The sequence below is a fragment of the Salmo salar genome, chromosome ssa02 (genome assembly GCF_905237065.1).
Source record: "Salmo salar chromosome ssa02, Ssal_v3.1, whole genome shotgun sequence".
NCBI classification, from domain to species: domain Eukaryota; kingdom Metazoa; phylum Chordata; class Actinopteri; order Salmoniformes; family Salmonidae; genus Salmo; species Salmo salar.
Window position 1 is genome coordinate 83,526,546 of NC_059443.1, and position 16,615 is coordinate 83,543,160.

General features: G+C 41.2%; 1 protein-coding gene and 1 long non-coding RNA gene across 3 annotated transcripts; both read left to right on the plus strand.

Moving 5' to 3' along the window:
* The first annotated feature begins 37 nt into the window (after nt 1-37).
* On the plus strand, nt 38-14,806 carry LOC106594168 (cytochrome P450 3A27). Of its 2 annotated transcripts, none has more exons than XM_045711250.1 (13): nt 38-345; nt 513-606; nt 916-968; nt 3,373-3,472; nt 3,697-3,810; nt 5,128-5,216; nt 7,352-7,500; nt 9,654-9,781; nt 10,128-10,206; nt 10,366-10,526; nt 11,215-11,441; nt 11,848-12,010; nt 13,357-14,806. In XM_045711250.1, the coding sequence occupies exons 1-13, from the start codon at nt 272-274 to the stop codon at nt 13,465-13,467; spliced, it is 1,542 nt and encodes a 513-aa protein (XP_045567206.1). In that variant the 5' UTR covers nt 38-271; the 3' UTR covers nt 13,468-14,806. The 2 variants fall into 2 exon arrangements, with proteins under 2 accessions (XP_045567206.1, XP_045567207.1); XM_045711251.1 differs by lacking the exon at nt 13,357-14,806 and adding an exon at nt 13,249-13,317.
* Nucleotides 975-2,767, plus strand: LOC123731869 (uncharacterized). Its single transcript, XR_006762892.1, has 3 exons — nt 975-1,846; nt 1,933-2,018; nt 2,146-2,767. It is a non-coding gene; the product is annotated as an uncharacterized lncRNA (long non-coding RNA).
* Nucleotides 14,807-16,615: the final 1,809 nt, after the last annotated feature.

The following is a 16,615-nucleotide window of genomic DNA, read 5'->3' on the forward strand; positions in this document are numbered from 1 at the left end:
ATTCCATTGTGGCTCATACTTATTCTAGCTACCATCACAGATGTGCTTTTCCGACGGGATACAATAACCACTTGTAACCTGCACGGTCTCAAACAGAGTACGGAGAAGAGCAACGGTCGGTAGTTGAGATCTGCCGCGTGCACAGAAGAACCACACTAGAACCGGACAGACTCAAAACTTGTCAGACCATTAGACAAGTGAACTCAAACGAACCTGAGAGAAAACGGAGCCTTTGTTTTCAGAAGCGGCAGTGAGCCAAACCGGAGGAAAGATGATGAGTTTTCTGCCATACTTCTCCGCTGAGACGTGGACCCTCCTAGCCCTCCTCATCACCCTAATAGTAGTGTAAGGACTTACATCAAATCAAATGTTATTTGTCACATTTATCGTAGTTAACCGGTGTAGACTAGCAGTGAAATGCTTAGTTAGTGGTCCTTTTCCAACAATGCAAGATAATATATATATGTTGTATACTTCTGTAGAACATATTACTAGTTAACTTGTGTGTACAGGTACGGGTACTGGCCCTATGGTGTTTTCACTAAGATGGGTGTCCCTGGTCCCAAACCCCTACCTTACTTTGGCACAATGATGGAGTATAAAAAGGTTAGTACCCATACAGAATAAACATCTCTCTCATATTTTAAACAATAGTGTTATTTTTCTCCCATGTAAAACAAAACATTGAGAAAGAAAAAGAGGACTAGCCGGTTGTTTGAACAATAGATAAATAAAAGGTGAAATGAGACATGATCAGTCTAGAAGTTGTGTTGCTTGACTCTGAGGACCATAGAAAATAACAAACCCTCCTCAACCCTCACCTGTTTCAGGTGTGTTCTCTGTTCAGGTGTAAGACACACCTACATGACCAGGCATGAATCAGCAGTTTCTTTTTTTCTATCTCTCTGTGTGCAGGGTTTCACTAACTTTGACACAGAGTGCTTTCAGAAGTACGGGAGAATCTGGGGGTGAGTTCAGTTGGCTGTACCGTACTAGGATGACTCACAACTGTACTATGTTCTTTCAATGAATCACCTGCTCGAGCTGTCATGTGACCATGAGGAATAGTATTAGTAATGTCAACCAAAACCAGAATAATGTTTTCTATGTAATTTTCTAAGAGGTGGTTAATAAATGTGTGGGTTTCCAGTGTTGGGTAGGTTACTTTCTAAATGTAATCCGTTACAGTTACTAGTTTTACCTGTCCAACATTACCCCAAACTCAGTAACGTAATCGGATTACATTCAGTTACTTTAGATGACTTTCCCTTTAACCCTTTCTCCTATGCTGAGTCTGCTCCTACACACCTGGACAGCCAATACAGAACCTTAGTGATTCCTGTTCTTCCTCACTTCATCTGACCTGACCTCTGCCCCAAAGTGCTCACTCCTCCCCAACTCACGGCTGTTATGTTGTCTTGTACCAGACGGGTGTCTATCCTCCTCTCATAGGATCCATGACAAAAACATATCCTGACATAATGTAATCATGATAAATTCCCCTCTCTCCCTCAGTGACAGGAATAAGTATATTTCATGATTTCATAAGTCAAGAAATCAGAACCTAACACTACTATATATAATAATAGGATTAAACAAACTTAAACTTGTGGCTCTTTTCAATGCTGATTTGAATGTCATTGAGAAAACAGAAGTGTCAAAGATATTTTTTCACAAACATCTTTTCTGAATTTAAAGTAATCCTCAAAGTAATAGTTTAAAAAAAATCTAGTTTAAAAAAAATATCTGTAATCTGATTACAATATTTTTTTGCTGGTAATGTAACAGATTACAGTTACCGTTTAAAAAAAGATCCCTTACATGTAATCCGTTACTCCCCAACCATGTGTGTTTCTCCTCTGTGAAGGATCTATGATGGGAGGCAGCCTGTTCTGTGTACCATGTAGGTGTATATATAGTGGTTAAAGCCAGGTGTGTTTCTCCTCTGTGAAGGATCTATGATGGGAGGCAGCCTGTTCTGTGTACCATGTAGGTGTATATATAGTGGTTAAAGCCAGGTCCTCTGTGAAGTCTATGTACAGTTGTTGTGTACCATGGCCAGTGTTTCTCCTCTGTTAAGGATCTATGATGTGAGGCAGCCTGTTCTGTGTATCATGTAGGTGTATATATAGTGGTTAAAGCCAGGTATGTTTCTCCTCTGTGAAGGATCTATGATGGGAGGCAGTCTGTTCTGTGTACCATGTAGATGTATATATAGTGGTTAAACCAGGTATGTTTCTCCTCTGTGAAGGATCTATGATGGGAGGCAGTCTGTTCTGTGTACCATGTAGGTGTATATAGTGCATTCGGAAAGTATTCAGACCCCTTCACTTTTTCCACATTTTGTTATGTTACAGCCTTATTCTAAAATGGATTAAATCGTTTTCCCCTCTCATCAATCTACTCACAATACCCCATAATGACAAAGCAAAAACAGATTTTTATACATTTTTGCAAATGTATAAAAACCCCCCCAGAAATATCACATTTACACTATTAGTATTCAGACCCTTTACGCAGCACTTTGTTGATGCACTTTTGACAGCAATTACAGCCTCAAGTCTTCTTGGGTATGATGCTACAAGCTTGGCACACCTGTATTTGGGGAGTTTCTCCCATTCTTCTCTGCAGATCCTCTCAAGCCCTGTCAGGTTGAATGGGGAGCGTCGCTGCACAGCTATTTTCAGGTCTCTCCAGAGATGTTCGATTGGCCACTCTACCATTAAAGGCCTGATGGATGGTGGGCTGCAGAGATGGTTGTCCTTCTTGAAGGTTCTCCCATCTCCACAGAGGGACCCTAGAACTCTGTCAGAGTGACCATCGGGTTCTTGGTTACCTCCCTGACTAAAGCCCTTCTCCCCCGATTGCTCAGTTTGGCTGGACGGCCAGCTCTAGGAAGAGTCTTGGTGGTTCCAAACTTATTTTATTTAAGAATGATGGAGGCCACTGTGTTCTCGGGGACCTTCAATGCTGCAGACATGTTTTGGTACCATTCCCCAGATCTTTGCCTCGACACAATCCTGTCTCGGAGCTCTACAGACAATTCCTTCAACCTCATCACTTGGTTTTTGCTCTGACGTGCGCTGTCAACTGCGGGACCTTATATAGACAGGTGTGTGCCTTTCCAAATCATGTCCAATCAATTGAATTTACCACAGGTGGACTCCAATCAAGTTGTAGATCAATGGAAACAGAATGCACTTGAGCTCAATTTGGAGTCGCATAGCAAAGGGTCTGAATACTTATGTAAATAAGGTTAAAAGCCGTTTTCGCTTCTCGTTATGCGGTATTGTGTGTAGATTTATGAGTTTTTAAAATGTATTTAATCAATATTAGAATAGGGCTGTAATTTAACAAAATGCCTCTGTGAAGGATCTATGATGGGAGGCAGCCTGTTCTGTGTATCATGGACAAAAGCATGATCAAGACCATCCTGATTAAAGAGTGTTACAACATCTTCACCAACCGCAGGGTGAGACACACACACACACACACACACACACACACACACACACACACACACACACACACACACACACACACACACACACACACATACACATCCCCTAATAATAATCTCAATAATAATAATCTTAACATTATTACTGATATTATTAATACATTATTTGTGTTTCAGAAATTAATTCTGAATGGCGAGCTGTTTGATAATTATTACAACTGTCCTCCATGATTTAGAACTTCCATCTGAACGGCGAGCTGTTTGATGCGGTGTCCGTTGCCGAGGACGATACATGGAGACGGATCCGCAGTGTCCTCTCACCTTCCTTTACCTCTGGACGACTAAAAGAGGTAGAACCATCCCTCCATCTCTCCCTTTCTATGCTTTATCAACTTGTTATAAACTCTTTATAGCTTGTTATAAACTCTTCATAAACTCATTATAGCTTGTTATAAACTCTATATAAACTCATTATAGCTTGTTAGAAACTCTATATAAACTCATTATAGCTTGTTAGAAACTCTTTACTAACTCATTATAGCTTGTTAGAAACTCTTTATAAACTCTTTATATCTTGTTATAAACTCTTTATAAACTCTTTATAGCTTGTTATAAACTCTATATAAACTCATTATAGCTTGTTATAAACTCTATATAAACTCATTATAGCTTGTTATAAACTCTATATAAACTCATTATAGCTTGTTAGAATCTCTGTAAACTCATTATAGCTTGTTATAAACTCTTTATAAAGTTATTATAGATACCTTATTTACATTATTATTCAAAGGTGGAGTCATGCGTCCTCTGAAACATGACCCGCCTGACCACCTACTTCCTGTTTTACCTGGATGTCAGCATCACTAATGTGAAACATCGTTCGACTGATAACCCAAGTCAGTTTGCAGGCGCCCGGCCTTGTCACAAGAAGTCGCTAGAGCACGATAGGCTAATTGTGTGCCATCCTATGGGGTTCACGGTCACGGTCGGTTGTGACACAGCCTGGGATCGAACACCAGGCTGTGCAGTGCTTTTCACCGCTGCACCACCCAGGACCCCTATCTTCTTCATTCTAATGAAATGCTTGAATCATAATATAGGACTAGAATTAGATGCAGATGGCTTTCACTTCTCTTCACGAAGATTTAATGGTTATATGGGTCTGAATAAATAACTGCTATAGTCTACCACCATCTGAATGGTTATGGGTCTGAATAAATAACTGCTATAGTCTACCACCATCTGAATGGTTATGGGTCTGAATAAATAACTGCTATAGTCTACCACCATCTGAATGGTTATGGGTCTGAATAAATAACTGCTATAGTCTACCACCATTGTGCGTTCACTCTTTCAAACTACCCGTGATTTCTATTGGCTGCTCTATTTAGCATTCAGCAAACAAGAGCTTGCATCCCTCTTCGATTAGTCTATTTGTATAGGAAATGCAACAACAACAACAATGTCCAGCAAGCTATTCTAGTCTAGATTTTCCTGAATGGGAATCCAAGAGCTAAGGAGCATAATTTACTGGTGTCTCTTAGTTATTTATCCCAGGAAAAGGGAGTGGTTTTGTGCGGTAACTCTCGGCCATTCAACCCTAATCATGAAGCAGCACTCTGTATCTCTCTCTCTCTTTCTCTCTCTCTCTCTCTATATATATATAGATGTTTGGTATCATGAAGCGGCACTCTGCTAACCTGCTGAACGGAATGAAGAAGCAGGCAGATAAAGACCAGACCATCGAAGTGAAGGAGTGAGTCCTGACCTCTAACCTCTTACCTCTGACATTTCACCTTACAGCTCTGAGTCTTAATTGTAATACACATACATACAGTGGCAAGAATAAGTATGTGAACCCTTTGAAATTCCCTGGATTTCTGCATAAATGGTCATCAAATTTGATCTGATCTCCATCTAAGTCACAACAAGACAAAGTGTGCTTAAACTAATAACACACAAACAATTATACGTTTTCATGTCTTTATTGAACACACCGTGTAAACATTCACAGTGCAGAGTGGGAAAAGTATGTGAACCCTTAGATTTAATAACTGATTGACCCTCCTTTTGCAGCAATAACCTCAACCAAACGTTTTCTGTAGTTGTGGATCAGACCTGCACAATGATCAGGAGGAATTTTGGACCATTCCTCTTTACAAAACTGTTTCAGTTCAGCAATATTCTTGTGAAGTCTGGTGTGAACCACTCTCTTGAGGTCCTGCCACAGCATCTTAATCGGGTTGAGGTCAGGACTCTGACTGGGCCACTCCAGAAGGCGTATTTTCTTCTCTTGAAGCCATTCTGTTGTTGATTTACTTCTGCGTTTTGTGTCGTTGTCCTGTTGCATCACGCAACTTCTGTTGAGCTTCAATTGGCGGACAGATAGCCTTCCATTCTCCTGCAAAAAGTATTGATGAACTTGGAAATATATTTTTCCGTTGATGATAGCAAGCTGTCAAGGCCCTGAGGCAGGAAAGCAGCCCCAAACAATGATGCTCCCTCCACCATACTTTACAGTTGGGAAGAGATTTTTATGTTGGTGTGCTGTGCCTTTATTTCTCCGCACATAGTGTTGTGTGTTCCTTCCAAACAACTCAACTGTAGTTTCATCTGTCCACAAGAAGCATTGGCTTCTTCTGTGGTGTCCTCCCATGAACATTATTCTTGTTTATTGTTTTACGTATTGTAGACTCATCAACAGAGATGTTAGCATGTTCCAGAGGTTTCTGTAAGTCTTTAGCTGACACTCTAGGATTCTTCTTAACATCATTGAGCATTCTGCACTGTGCTCTTGCAGTCATCTTTGCAGGATGGCCACTCCTAGGGAGAGTAGCAACAGTGCTGAACTTTCTCCATTTATAGACAATTTGTCTTACCGTGGACTGATGAACATCAAGGCTTTTAGAGATACTTTTGTAACCCTTTCCAGCTTTATGCAAGTCAACAATTCTTCATCTTAGGTCTTCTGAGATCTCTTCTGTTCGAGGCATGGTTCACGTAAGGCAATGCTTCTTGTGAATAGCAAAGTCAAATTTTGTGAGTGTTTTTTATAGGGCAGGGCAGCTCAAACCAACATCTCCAATCTCGTCTCATTGATTGGACTACAGGTTAGCTGACTCCTGATTCCAATTAGTTTTTGGAAAAGTCATTAGCCTAGGGGTTCACATACTTTTTCCAAACTACACTGTGAATGTTTAAATGATGTATTCAATATAGACAAGAAAAATACAATACTTTGTGTTATTAGTTTAAGCACACTGTGTTTGTCTACTGTTGTGACTAAGATGAAAATCAGATCAAATTTTATAACAAATTTATTCAGAAATACAGGTAATTCCAAAGGGTTCACATACTTTGTCTCTGCCACTGTTGTTGTGTGGTCAGTAGATGTGTGGTCAGTAGATGTGTGGTTGTGGTCAGTAGTTGTGTGGTTGTGGTCAGTAGTTGTGGTCAATAATTGTGTGGTCAGTAGTTGTGTGGGCAGTAGTTGTGTTCAGTAGTTGAGGTCAATAGTTGTGTGATCAGTAGTTGTGTTCAGTAGTTGAGGTCAGTAGTTGTGGTCAATAGTTGTGTGATCAGTAGTTGTGTTCAGTAGTTGAGGTCAGTAGTTGTGGTCAGTAACTGTGTGGTTGTGGTCTATAGTTGTGTGGTTGTGGTCAATAGTTTTGTGGTTGTGGTCAGTTGTTGTGTGGTCAGTAGTTGTGTGATTGTGGTCAATAGTTGTGTGGTTGTGGTCAATAGTTGTGTGGTCAGTAGTTGTGTGGTCAGTAGTTGTGTGGTTGTGGTCAGTAGTTGTGGTCAGTAGTTGTGTGGTTGTGGTCAGTATTTGGGTGGTCAGTAGTTGTGAGGTCAGTAGCTGTGTGGTGTGTAATTGTGGTTGTCTTGCAGGTTCTTCGGGCCCTACAGTATGGACGTGGTCACCAGCACAGCCTTCAGTGTGGACATTGACTCTCTGAACAACCCTTCAGACCCCTTCGTTTCCAACGTCAAGAAGATGCTCAAGTTTGACCTGTTCAACCCACTGTTCCTCCTAGTCGGTGAGACCGTACACGCACACATGCGCAGACACACAGGACGCAAAGTTGTAGTTTTTAATCCTATAAAGTTATATACCTCTGTATAAGAAGGATATAAAGTCTGACCCTGGGAATTATAGGCCTGTATCTATCCTCTGTGTAACATCAAAGATCCTGGAGAGAGTTGTACATGAGCAAATGTGTGAATATTTTAACAAAAAAAGGTATGATCTTCTGTTGGGTTTTAGAAAAACATACTCCACTGATTCATGTCTACTTTACTTGACTGACTTCATCAGGAAAGAGATTGATGAGGGAAATCTGTGTGGAATGGTACTGCTTGACCTACAGAAGGACTTTGATATAGTTAACCACTGTCTCCTAATCTCCAAACTGGAGGCACTGGGGTTAAGCAGTATCCCTCTAGGCTTGGTAAAGTCCTATTTATCAGGAAGGGAGCAAGTAGTAGAGGTTAATGGTTCACTGTCTCAGGCAAAACCAATGAGTTGTGGCGTTCCGCAGGGGAGCATGCTTGGGCCTCTGCTGTTTTAATTGTATATTAATGATATGAAAGATGCTTGTTCTTGCCGTCTTTTTCTTTATGCGGATGACTACACTTCTGGTGTCTCACAAAAGTAAAACTATGTTGGAGAGCATATTTAGCACAGAGCTTACTAACATTAGAAAATGGCTTGGAGATATTAAGCTATTTCTGCGCTTAGGGAAAACTGAAGCAAATATTTTTGGATCCAGACCTAAATTGAGTAGGTCCTCTAAAATCAGAGTGGAGTTAGGGGGTCAGGTGCTGACTACTAAAACCTCTGTTAGCTACTTGGGATGTATCCTTGATGGAAGCTTGGGAGGTGTGAGCATGGCCAATAAAGTGCTAGGGAAGGTTAATGCCAGGACTAAGTTTTTGGCTAGAAAGTCTAAGCTGCTTGATAAGGACTCCATGAAAGTGCTAGCTACTGCCCTCATTCAATGCCATTTTGACTATGCTAGTACTTCCTGGTTTGGGGGCTTATCCAAACTTATGAAGGGGAAGCTCCAGATAGCCCAGAATAAGCTGATTAGGGTAGTATTGAAGGTGAGCACTTACTCACATAGTCAGGAGCTGCTTTCAGGAACTCAACTGGCTGCCTGTTTAGGCTAGGGTGTCCCAGATTAGACTAGGTTTGGTTTACAGGAGTATTTATGGTCCTGCGCCCAGATATCTAACTGATTACTTTCCTCGTGTTAGGGATGCACACAATCACAGCACCAGATCAGGTGTTGCTGATGTGTGCTTATACAGGTTCAGGAGTAATGCTGGGAAAGGTACTTTCTTGTGTACTGGAGCCTCAGAATGGAATGAGTTGCCTCTGCCCATAAAAACAACATCCTCTCTGGGCAGCTTTAAAAATAAAAATATGTTTGATGTCCTCTGTGCCCATATGAATAACCCCTATGATGTAACTGGAATGATGAGATAGATGCTCTTCTTCTCTGTTTTTGTATTAAAATATCACTGCCATACTGTGCTTAACTGTGTTCGATCTTGTCTAGCCATCATGTCTCAAGAGGACCACAATGGAAATAAGTCCCAGACTTTGCCTGTTATTCTCCATGATTTAACAATGGAAATAAGACCCAGAATTTATTGTCTGTTATCCTCCATGATTTAACAATGGAAATAAGTCCCAGACTTTAGTGTGTGTTATCCTCCATGATCTAACAATGGAAATAAGTCCCAGACTTTATTGTGTGTTATCCTCCATGATCTAACAATGGAAATAAGTCCCACAATTTATTGTGTGTTATCCTCCATGATCTAACAATGGAAATAAGTCCCAGACTTTATTGTGTGTTATCCTCCATGATTTAACAATGGAAATAAGTCCCAGAATTTATTGTGTGTTATCCTCCATGATCTAACAATGGAAATAAGTCCCAGACTTTATTGTGTGTTATCCTCCATGATTTAACAATGGAAATAAGTCCCAGACTTTATTGTGTGTTATCCTCCATGATCTAACAATGGAAATAAGTCCCAGAATTTATTGTGTGTTAATCTCCATGATTTAACTCATGTTCATGTATGGCTTTTTAAAGTTTTATATGTGCTTGTTTTTTTAAATGGTCAAATTAGTAAACTAAAACTTTCTGTAAAACGTTCCTCTCCTCTCCTTCTCCAGCTTTGTTTCCGGTCACAGGTCCTATCTTGGAGAAGATGAAGTTTTCTTTCTTCCCGACTGCGGTGACAGACTTCTTTTATGCCTCGCTGGCTAAGATCAAATCTGGACGTGACACTGGGAACTCAACTGTAAACATGTTTTATATTTGATTGTTATGTTGATATTTTCATCTGAACATTTGTATTTGTATTGTAATATTCTGTATTTATTTATTATATAACTATGTAACTATGTAATATAACTAGTGATGGGGACCAATATGGAACGTCCATATCGATATCATGTTGGAATTTAAAAACACTATTATTGGGACCCAAATATCTACATTCATATTAGAATCTGTTTGTCTTGGTTGTGATTGGACGAAATCCATTAGAATCTGTTTGTGTTGGTTGTGATTGGTCCAGATACAGTGGAATCTGTTTGTATTGGTTGTGACTGGACGAATTTGACCTCATGTCTATCTGCTTCCAGAGTCGGGTGGATTTCTTACAGCTGATGATCGACTCTCAGAAAGGCAACGACACAAAGACAGGAGAGGAGCAGACTAAAGGTACCTGCCGAACAAACACCTGTAAACTACTGTTACAAACACACACCTGTAAACTACTGTTACAAACACACACCTGGAAACTATTCTCTCTCTCTCTCTCTCTCTCTCTCTCTCTCTCTCTCTCTTCTCCCTTCCTCTCCTCTCTCTCTCCCTCCACAGGACTGACTGATCATGAGATCTTGTCTCAGGCCATGATCTTCATCTTCGCCGGCTACGAGACCAGCAGCAGTACTATGAGTTTCCTGGCCTATAACCTGGCAACCAACCCCCATGTCATGGCCAAACTGCAGGAGGAGATAGATACTGTATTCCCCAACAAGGTAACCCCCATGTCATGACCAAACTGCAGGAGGAGATAGATACTGTATTCCCCAACAAGGTAACCCCCACACCATGACCAAACTGCAGGAGGAGATAGATACTGTGTTCCCCAACAAGGTAACCCCCATGTCATGACCAAACTGCAGGAGGAGATAGATACTGTATTCCCCAACAAGGTAACCCCCACACCATGACCAAACTGCAGGAGGAGATAGATACTGTATTCCCCAACAAGGTAACCCCCACACCATGACCAAACTGCAGGAGGAGATAGATACTGTGTTCCCCAACAAGGTAACCCCCACACCATGACCAAACTGCAGGAGGAGATAGATACTGTGTTCCCCAACAACGTAGCCCCCACACCATGACCAAACTGCAGGAGGAGATAGATACTGTGTTCCCCAACAAGGTAACCCCCACACCATGACCAAACTGCAGGAGGAGATAGATACTGTGTTCCCCAACAAGGTGACCCCCACACCATGACCAAACTGCCGGAGGAGGTAGATACTGTGTGGGTGCCAGATGTGGTGAGGTACTGATCTGTGTGTAACCCCGGTGCCAGATGTGGTAAGGAACTGATGTGTGTGTAACCCCGGTGCCAGATGTGGTGAGGTACTGATGTGTGTGTAACCCTGGTGCCAGATGTGGTGAGGTACTGATTTATATGTAACCCTGGTGCAGGCTCCAATCCAGTACGAAGCTCTGATGCAGATGGACTATTTGGACTGTGTGTTGAATGAGTCTCTGAGACTGTACCCCATCGCCCCACGACTGGAGAGGGTCGCCAAGAAGACGGTGGAGATTAACGGCATCGTCATCCCCAAAGACTGCATTGTCCTGGTTCCCACGTGGACCCTCCACCGTGACCCAGAGATCTGGTCAGACCCTGAGGAGTTCAAACCAGAGAGGTACTCGACCACACCGTAACACAACCTTAATACAACCACAGTACAACCATAACACAACCACAATACAACCATGACACAACCTTAATACAACCACAGTACAACCACAATACAACCATAACACAGCCACAATACAACCACAATGCAACCACAATCCAACCATAACACAACCTTAATACAACCACAGTACAACCACAGCACAACCATAACACAACCACAATACAAACACAAGAGCATTACTACATTTTGCTACAACGTACTACAGTGCTTCATAGTACTGCAGTGCAATGTATTATGTGTCTGAAACACAACCACAAATCAACTACAATACAACGTGTAATGTGTCTGAACCACAACCACAAATCAACAACAATACAATGTGTAATATGTCTGCCCTCTCCCTGTACAGGTTCAGTAAGGAGAACAAGGAGTCTATTGATCCGTACACGTACATGCCGTTTGGGGCAGGGCCCAGGAACTGTATCGGGATGCGTTTCGCCCTGATCATGATCAAACTGGCCATGGTCGAGATCCTCCAGAGTTTCACTTTCTCCGTCTGCGACGAGACCGAGGTGAGACGCTCACCTGAGCAGACAGAATATGACATCATCAAACATCAGTAGCATTCATAGATAGAGGCCGCAATTACCGAAGTACCTATTTTAACATGGTCACCACCTGTTTTACATTATCACCACCTGTTTTAACATGGTCACCACCTGTTTGAACATGGTCACCACCTGTTTTAACATGGTAAGTAGCTGTTTTACATGGTCAGCACCTGTTTTACATGGTCAACATCTGTTTTACATGGTCAACATCTGTTTTGACATGTTCAGCACCTGTTTTAACATGGTTAGCATCATTTTTAACATGGTCAGCACCTATTACATGGTCACCACCTGTTGTAACATGGTCAGCACCTGTTGTAACATGGTCACCACCTGTTTTAGCATGGTCAGCACCTTTTTTTAACATGGACCTGTTTTAACATGGTCACAATTTGTTTTAGCATGGTCATCACCCTTTTTTAACATGGTCACTGCCTGTTTCAACATGGTCACCACCTGTTTTAACATGGTCACCGCCGGTTTTAACATGGTCACCGCCTGTTTTATCATGGTCACCGCCTGTTTTAGCATGGTCACCGCCTGTTTTATCATGGTCACCGCCTGTTTTATCATGGTCACCGTCTGTTTTAACATGGTCACCACCTGTTTTAACATGGTCACCACCTGTTTTAACATGGTCACCTCCTGTTTTATCATGGTCACCTCCTGTTTTATCATGGTCACCACCTGTTTTAACATGGTCACCACCTGTTTTAACATGGTCACCTCCTGTTTTATCATGGTCACCTCCTGTTTTATCATGGTCACCACCTGTTTTAACATGGTCACCACCTGTTTTATCATGGTCACCTCCTGTTTTATCATGGTCACCTCCTGTTTTATCATGGTCACCTCCTGTTTTATCATGGTCACCTCCTGTTTTATCATGGTCAGCTCCTGTTTTAACATGGTCACCGCCTGTTTTAACATGGTCTCTGCCTGTTTAATAACATGGTCAGCACCTGTTTTATAACATGGTCAGTTCCTTTTTTAACATGGTCACCACCTGTTGTAACATGGTTTGTTATTCTCTATAGATCCTTTTGGAGATGGACAACCAGGGTTCTGTTCTGTTTAGTTATTCTCTGTAGATCATGTAGGAGATGGACAACCAGGGTTCTGTTCTGTTTAGTTATTCTCTGTAGATCATGTTGGAGATGGACAACCAGGGTTCTGTTCTGTTATTTTATTCTCTATAGATCCCATTGGAGGTGGACAACCAGGGTTCTGTTCTGTTTAGTTATTCTCTGTAGATCATATTGGAGATGGGCAACCAGGGTTCTGTTCTGTTCTGTTATTCTCTATAGATCCCATTGGAGATGGACAACCAGGGTCTGCTGATGCCAAAACGACCAATCAAACTGAGGCTGGAGCCCCGTAGCAACACGCCTAGCAACACCACCGTCACCTCTCTTTAGTGTCCAACAACTTGACCGTATGCAGGAGCACCCTACCCTGGAGTACCCTTCTCTCTCTCTCTCTCTCTCTCTCTCTCTCTCTCTCTCTCTCTCTCTCTCTCCCCCCTCTCCCCCCCACACACAAAAGGGCTATACTACAGACAGAAATACTTTTCTGCATGCCCCCTCACCCCGCTAATGATCCTGGGCTGGTGTGGTTACATGTGGTCTACGGTTGTGAGGCCGGTTGGACGTACTGCCAAATTCTCTAAAACAACGTTGGAAGTGGCATATGGTAGAGAAATGAACATTAAATTAGCTCTGGTTGACATTCCTGCAGTCAGCATGCCAATTGCTGATTGTGGCATTGCAATATGTGTTGTGTAACAAAACTGCACATTTTAGAGTGGCCTTTGATTGTCCCCAGCACAAGGTGCACCTGTGTAATGATCATGCTGTTTAATCAGCTTCTTGATATGTCACACCTGTCAGGTGGATGGATTATCTTGACAAAGGATAAAATGCTCACTAACAGGGATGGAAACATTTGTGGACAAAATTTGAGAGTAATTGGCTTTTTGTGCGTATGGAACATTTCTGGGATCTTTTATTTCAGCTCCTGAAACATTTTTGTTCAAAAGCCTCCTATCTATCTATTGATCGATCGATCGATTGATCGGCTACTGAATATTCAGTCCTTATCCTAACCCTGCTATAGGCTACTGAATATTCAGTCCTTACCCTGCTTTAGGCTACTGAATATTCAGTCCTTATCCTAACCCTGCTATAGGCTACTGAATACTCAGTCCTAACCCTGCTATAGGCTACTGAATACTCAGTCCTGACCCTGCTATAGGCTACTGAATATTCAGGCTGGGATTCAATAGGCTACTTAATATGATAATTAGACTGCATTCACAATGAATGTTCAGTTCAATCATAAATTACCTTTAAAATGGCACATAGCTGACAAAGTGCTGGGATTGAATCCTGGTCTTAGTCTCATGCTTGGTTTGAGTAGGACTCAGAAACCCATTTCCACCAGATAAAAGAAAGATAGTAATACTATGGATGCATTAGGGGTACATGTCTTGTTAAAGTTAGACACCAGGAGGTATTAAATCCATGGCATGATGTCATGTCTGGATCCTGCACACTACTGGCTGGTGGCTGGAATTCTCCTAGAATGTAGAACTCTAGCTGGTGTTCTCTAGAACTGTACTCTCATTCTGTTCCTCTGGGTGTTCTGCTGTCCAGTCATTCCAAAATAGAATCTTTACTGTCTGTTGAAATGATCCCTGCAGCTGCTTTGCTTTAACTTTAATCATCACAAACCAATAAAAATCATCACACTAATGAACAAGGTCGTCTGTGTATTTATTAACGTTCATAAAACAAAACTTAAGACACAAACACAAACGAATATACATGAGAACAATCAGTATAGATTGATTTGTGTCATTTATCAAGACATACTGTATTTGTATTTTCATTCAGCTAGGCCTAAATGTAGTGTTACAACTTGGTCACCCACACACGTTTCTTTTCAGATCCCAATACCACCCTTGTGTAGCCGTTGGATGTAAATACACAGCCCTGGTAGCTCGCCAGGTCCCATTACAAACTATTAACCCACTTTCCACATTTTCCAGCTCTTGTACTTTCTGCATTTATAAACACAGTGCAGAGAATCTCTGGTCGCGAAGTTCACCTCCTTCACATAGAGCAAAGTTCACCTTCATATTCCAATACAAAACAAACAGTGATCAGCTCAAATTAAAAACATTTCTCGTTCTGACCCAGAACCAACGCCATATGTCACGTACATGTCTTCAGGTTCCTGGAACCGAGTATTAGCCCTCTCCCTTCCAAGGGCATAGTCTGTTTAGTACCTTTTTAGGAAAGAAAAAAATAAGAAAAACATTTTGAATCAGAAGATAATATTGCAGCTTATAATCAGTTGGAATACCAGGTTCACATCTTACGTCATACTTTTTTGCCATCTAGTTTAATATATTTTTAATGTAATCTATGGCATTATTTAGGATCCTTAAGACATAAGCTTCTACTATACTAAATAAAACAAATGATTAGAATAACAGTGTGGTTTCACATAAAACTATTTTGGAAATAGTGTGCCTTTAAAACGGAAGCAAACAGAACAAAACGTGGAGGGACATACCTGAATTTATCCCAATAGAAACTCTCATTTTTGAACTGTGTTCTTCCATTTAGTTCTTAAACGTTAAACGGTTTCCGTAATGAATATGCCCCTGCTCTCTCTGTGAATCATTCACCATCCCTCCCTGCTTTGCTTTCACCTCTCACACAGTCTCCCTCCTATCTCCTTATTGTGTGTGTGTTGTGAACAACATTTGCCTGATCATCAATAGTTGAATAAGCTGTTCGGGTTCAAAATAAAAGTTACCCATTGAAACTGATGCAAACGGATATAAATTGTGGAATCATGCCACAATTGGACAACATAATCAGTCTCTCCAGGTTTCCGAGATCGCATAATTCAATGCAAAATCAACCAATCAGTGCATATTATGTGAGAGCTCGCAATTTTGACCAAACCCGCACTTTTAGTGCATAAAAGGGTCCAATCATAAGCAGCTTCGTAATTGTGACCAATTGCTGCACTGTTACCGTGGAAAATGGCCCAATTTATTTTGTATTATGTATTCTGCTTAAAATCGTCCTAAAACTGAACACATATGACTTTTTATTGCTTTATATGAAATTACCGTGAAAAGAAACATCAGAAAATGTATCTCAGAATTTCAGAAAAGCTCTGCAAAATCAACCATTTTTGGCCACAAAAATCACATATAAATACTGCGAAATCCTGGAGGGACTGTATAATGATAAACATGTTTGGAATATGTTATATAAATTCATAAAAAATACAATATTTAGTTAATTTGACACCACAAAACATATGTTAAAATTGCACTGTAGATGTATAGTCTTCAGGACTGCAACATACCTTCAATGTACAGCCTTATGGATCTTGGGTTCATGACACGGGGTACAGCCTTATGGATCTGGGGATCATGACGTGGGGTACAGCCTTATGGATCTTGGGTTCATGACATGGGGTACCAACCTACTCATTGACACCCACGGATTACAATTATGAGTTCACACAAATATTAGCATCGTA

Bases quoted from the DNA above. Each gene is read 5' to 3' on its own strand.
- LOC106594168 (XM_045711250.1), top strand. From the start codon at position 272: ATGATGAGTTTTCTGCCATACTTCTCCGCTGAGACGTGGACCCTCCTA. The intron at 346-512 runs GTAAGGACTTAC...TTGTGTGTACAG, and splicing joins CTCATCACCCTAATAGTAGT to GTACGGGTACTGGCCCTATG. The intron at 10,527-11,214 runs GTAACCCCCATG...ACCCTGGTGCAG, and splicing joins ATACTGTATTCCCCAACAAG to GCTCCAATCCAGTACGAAGC.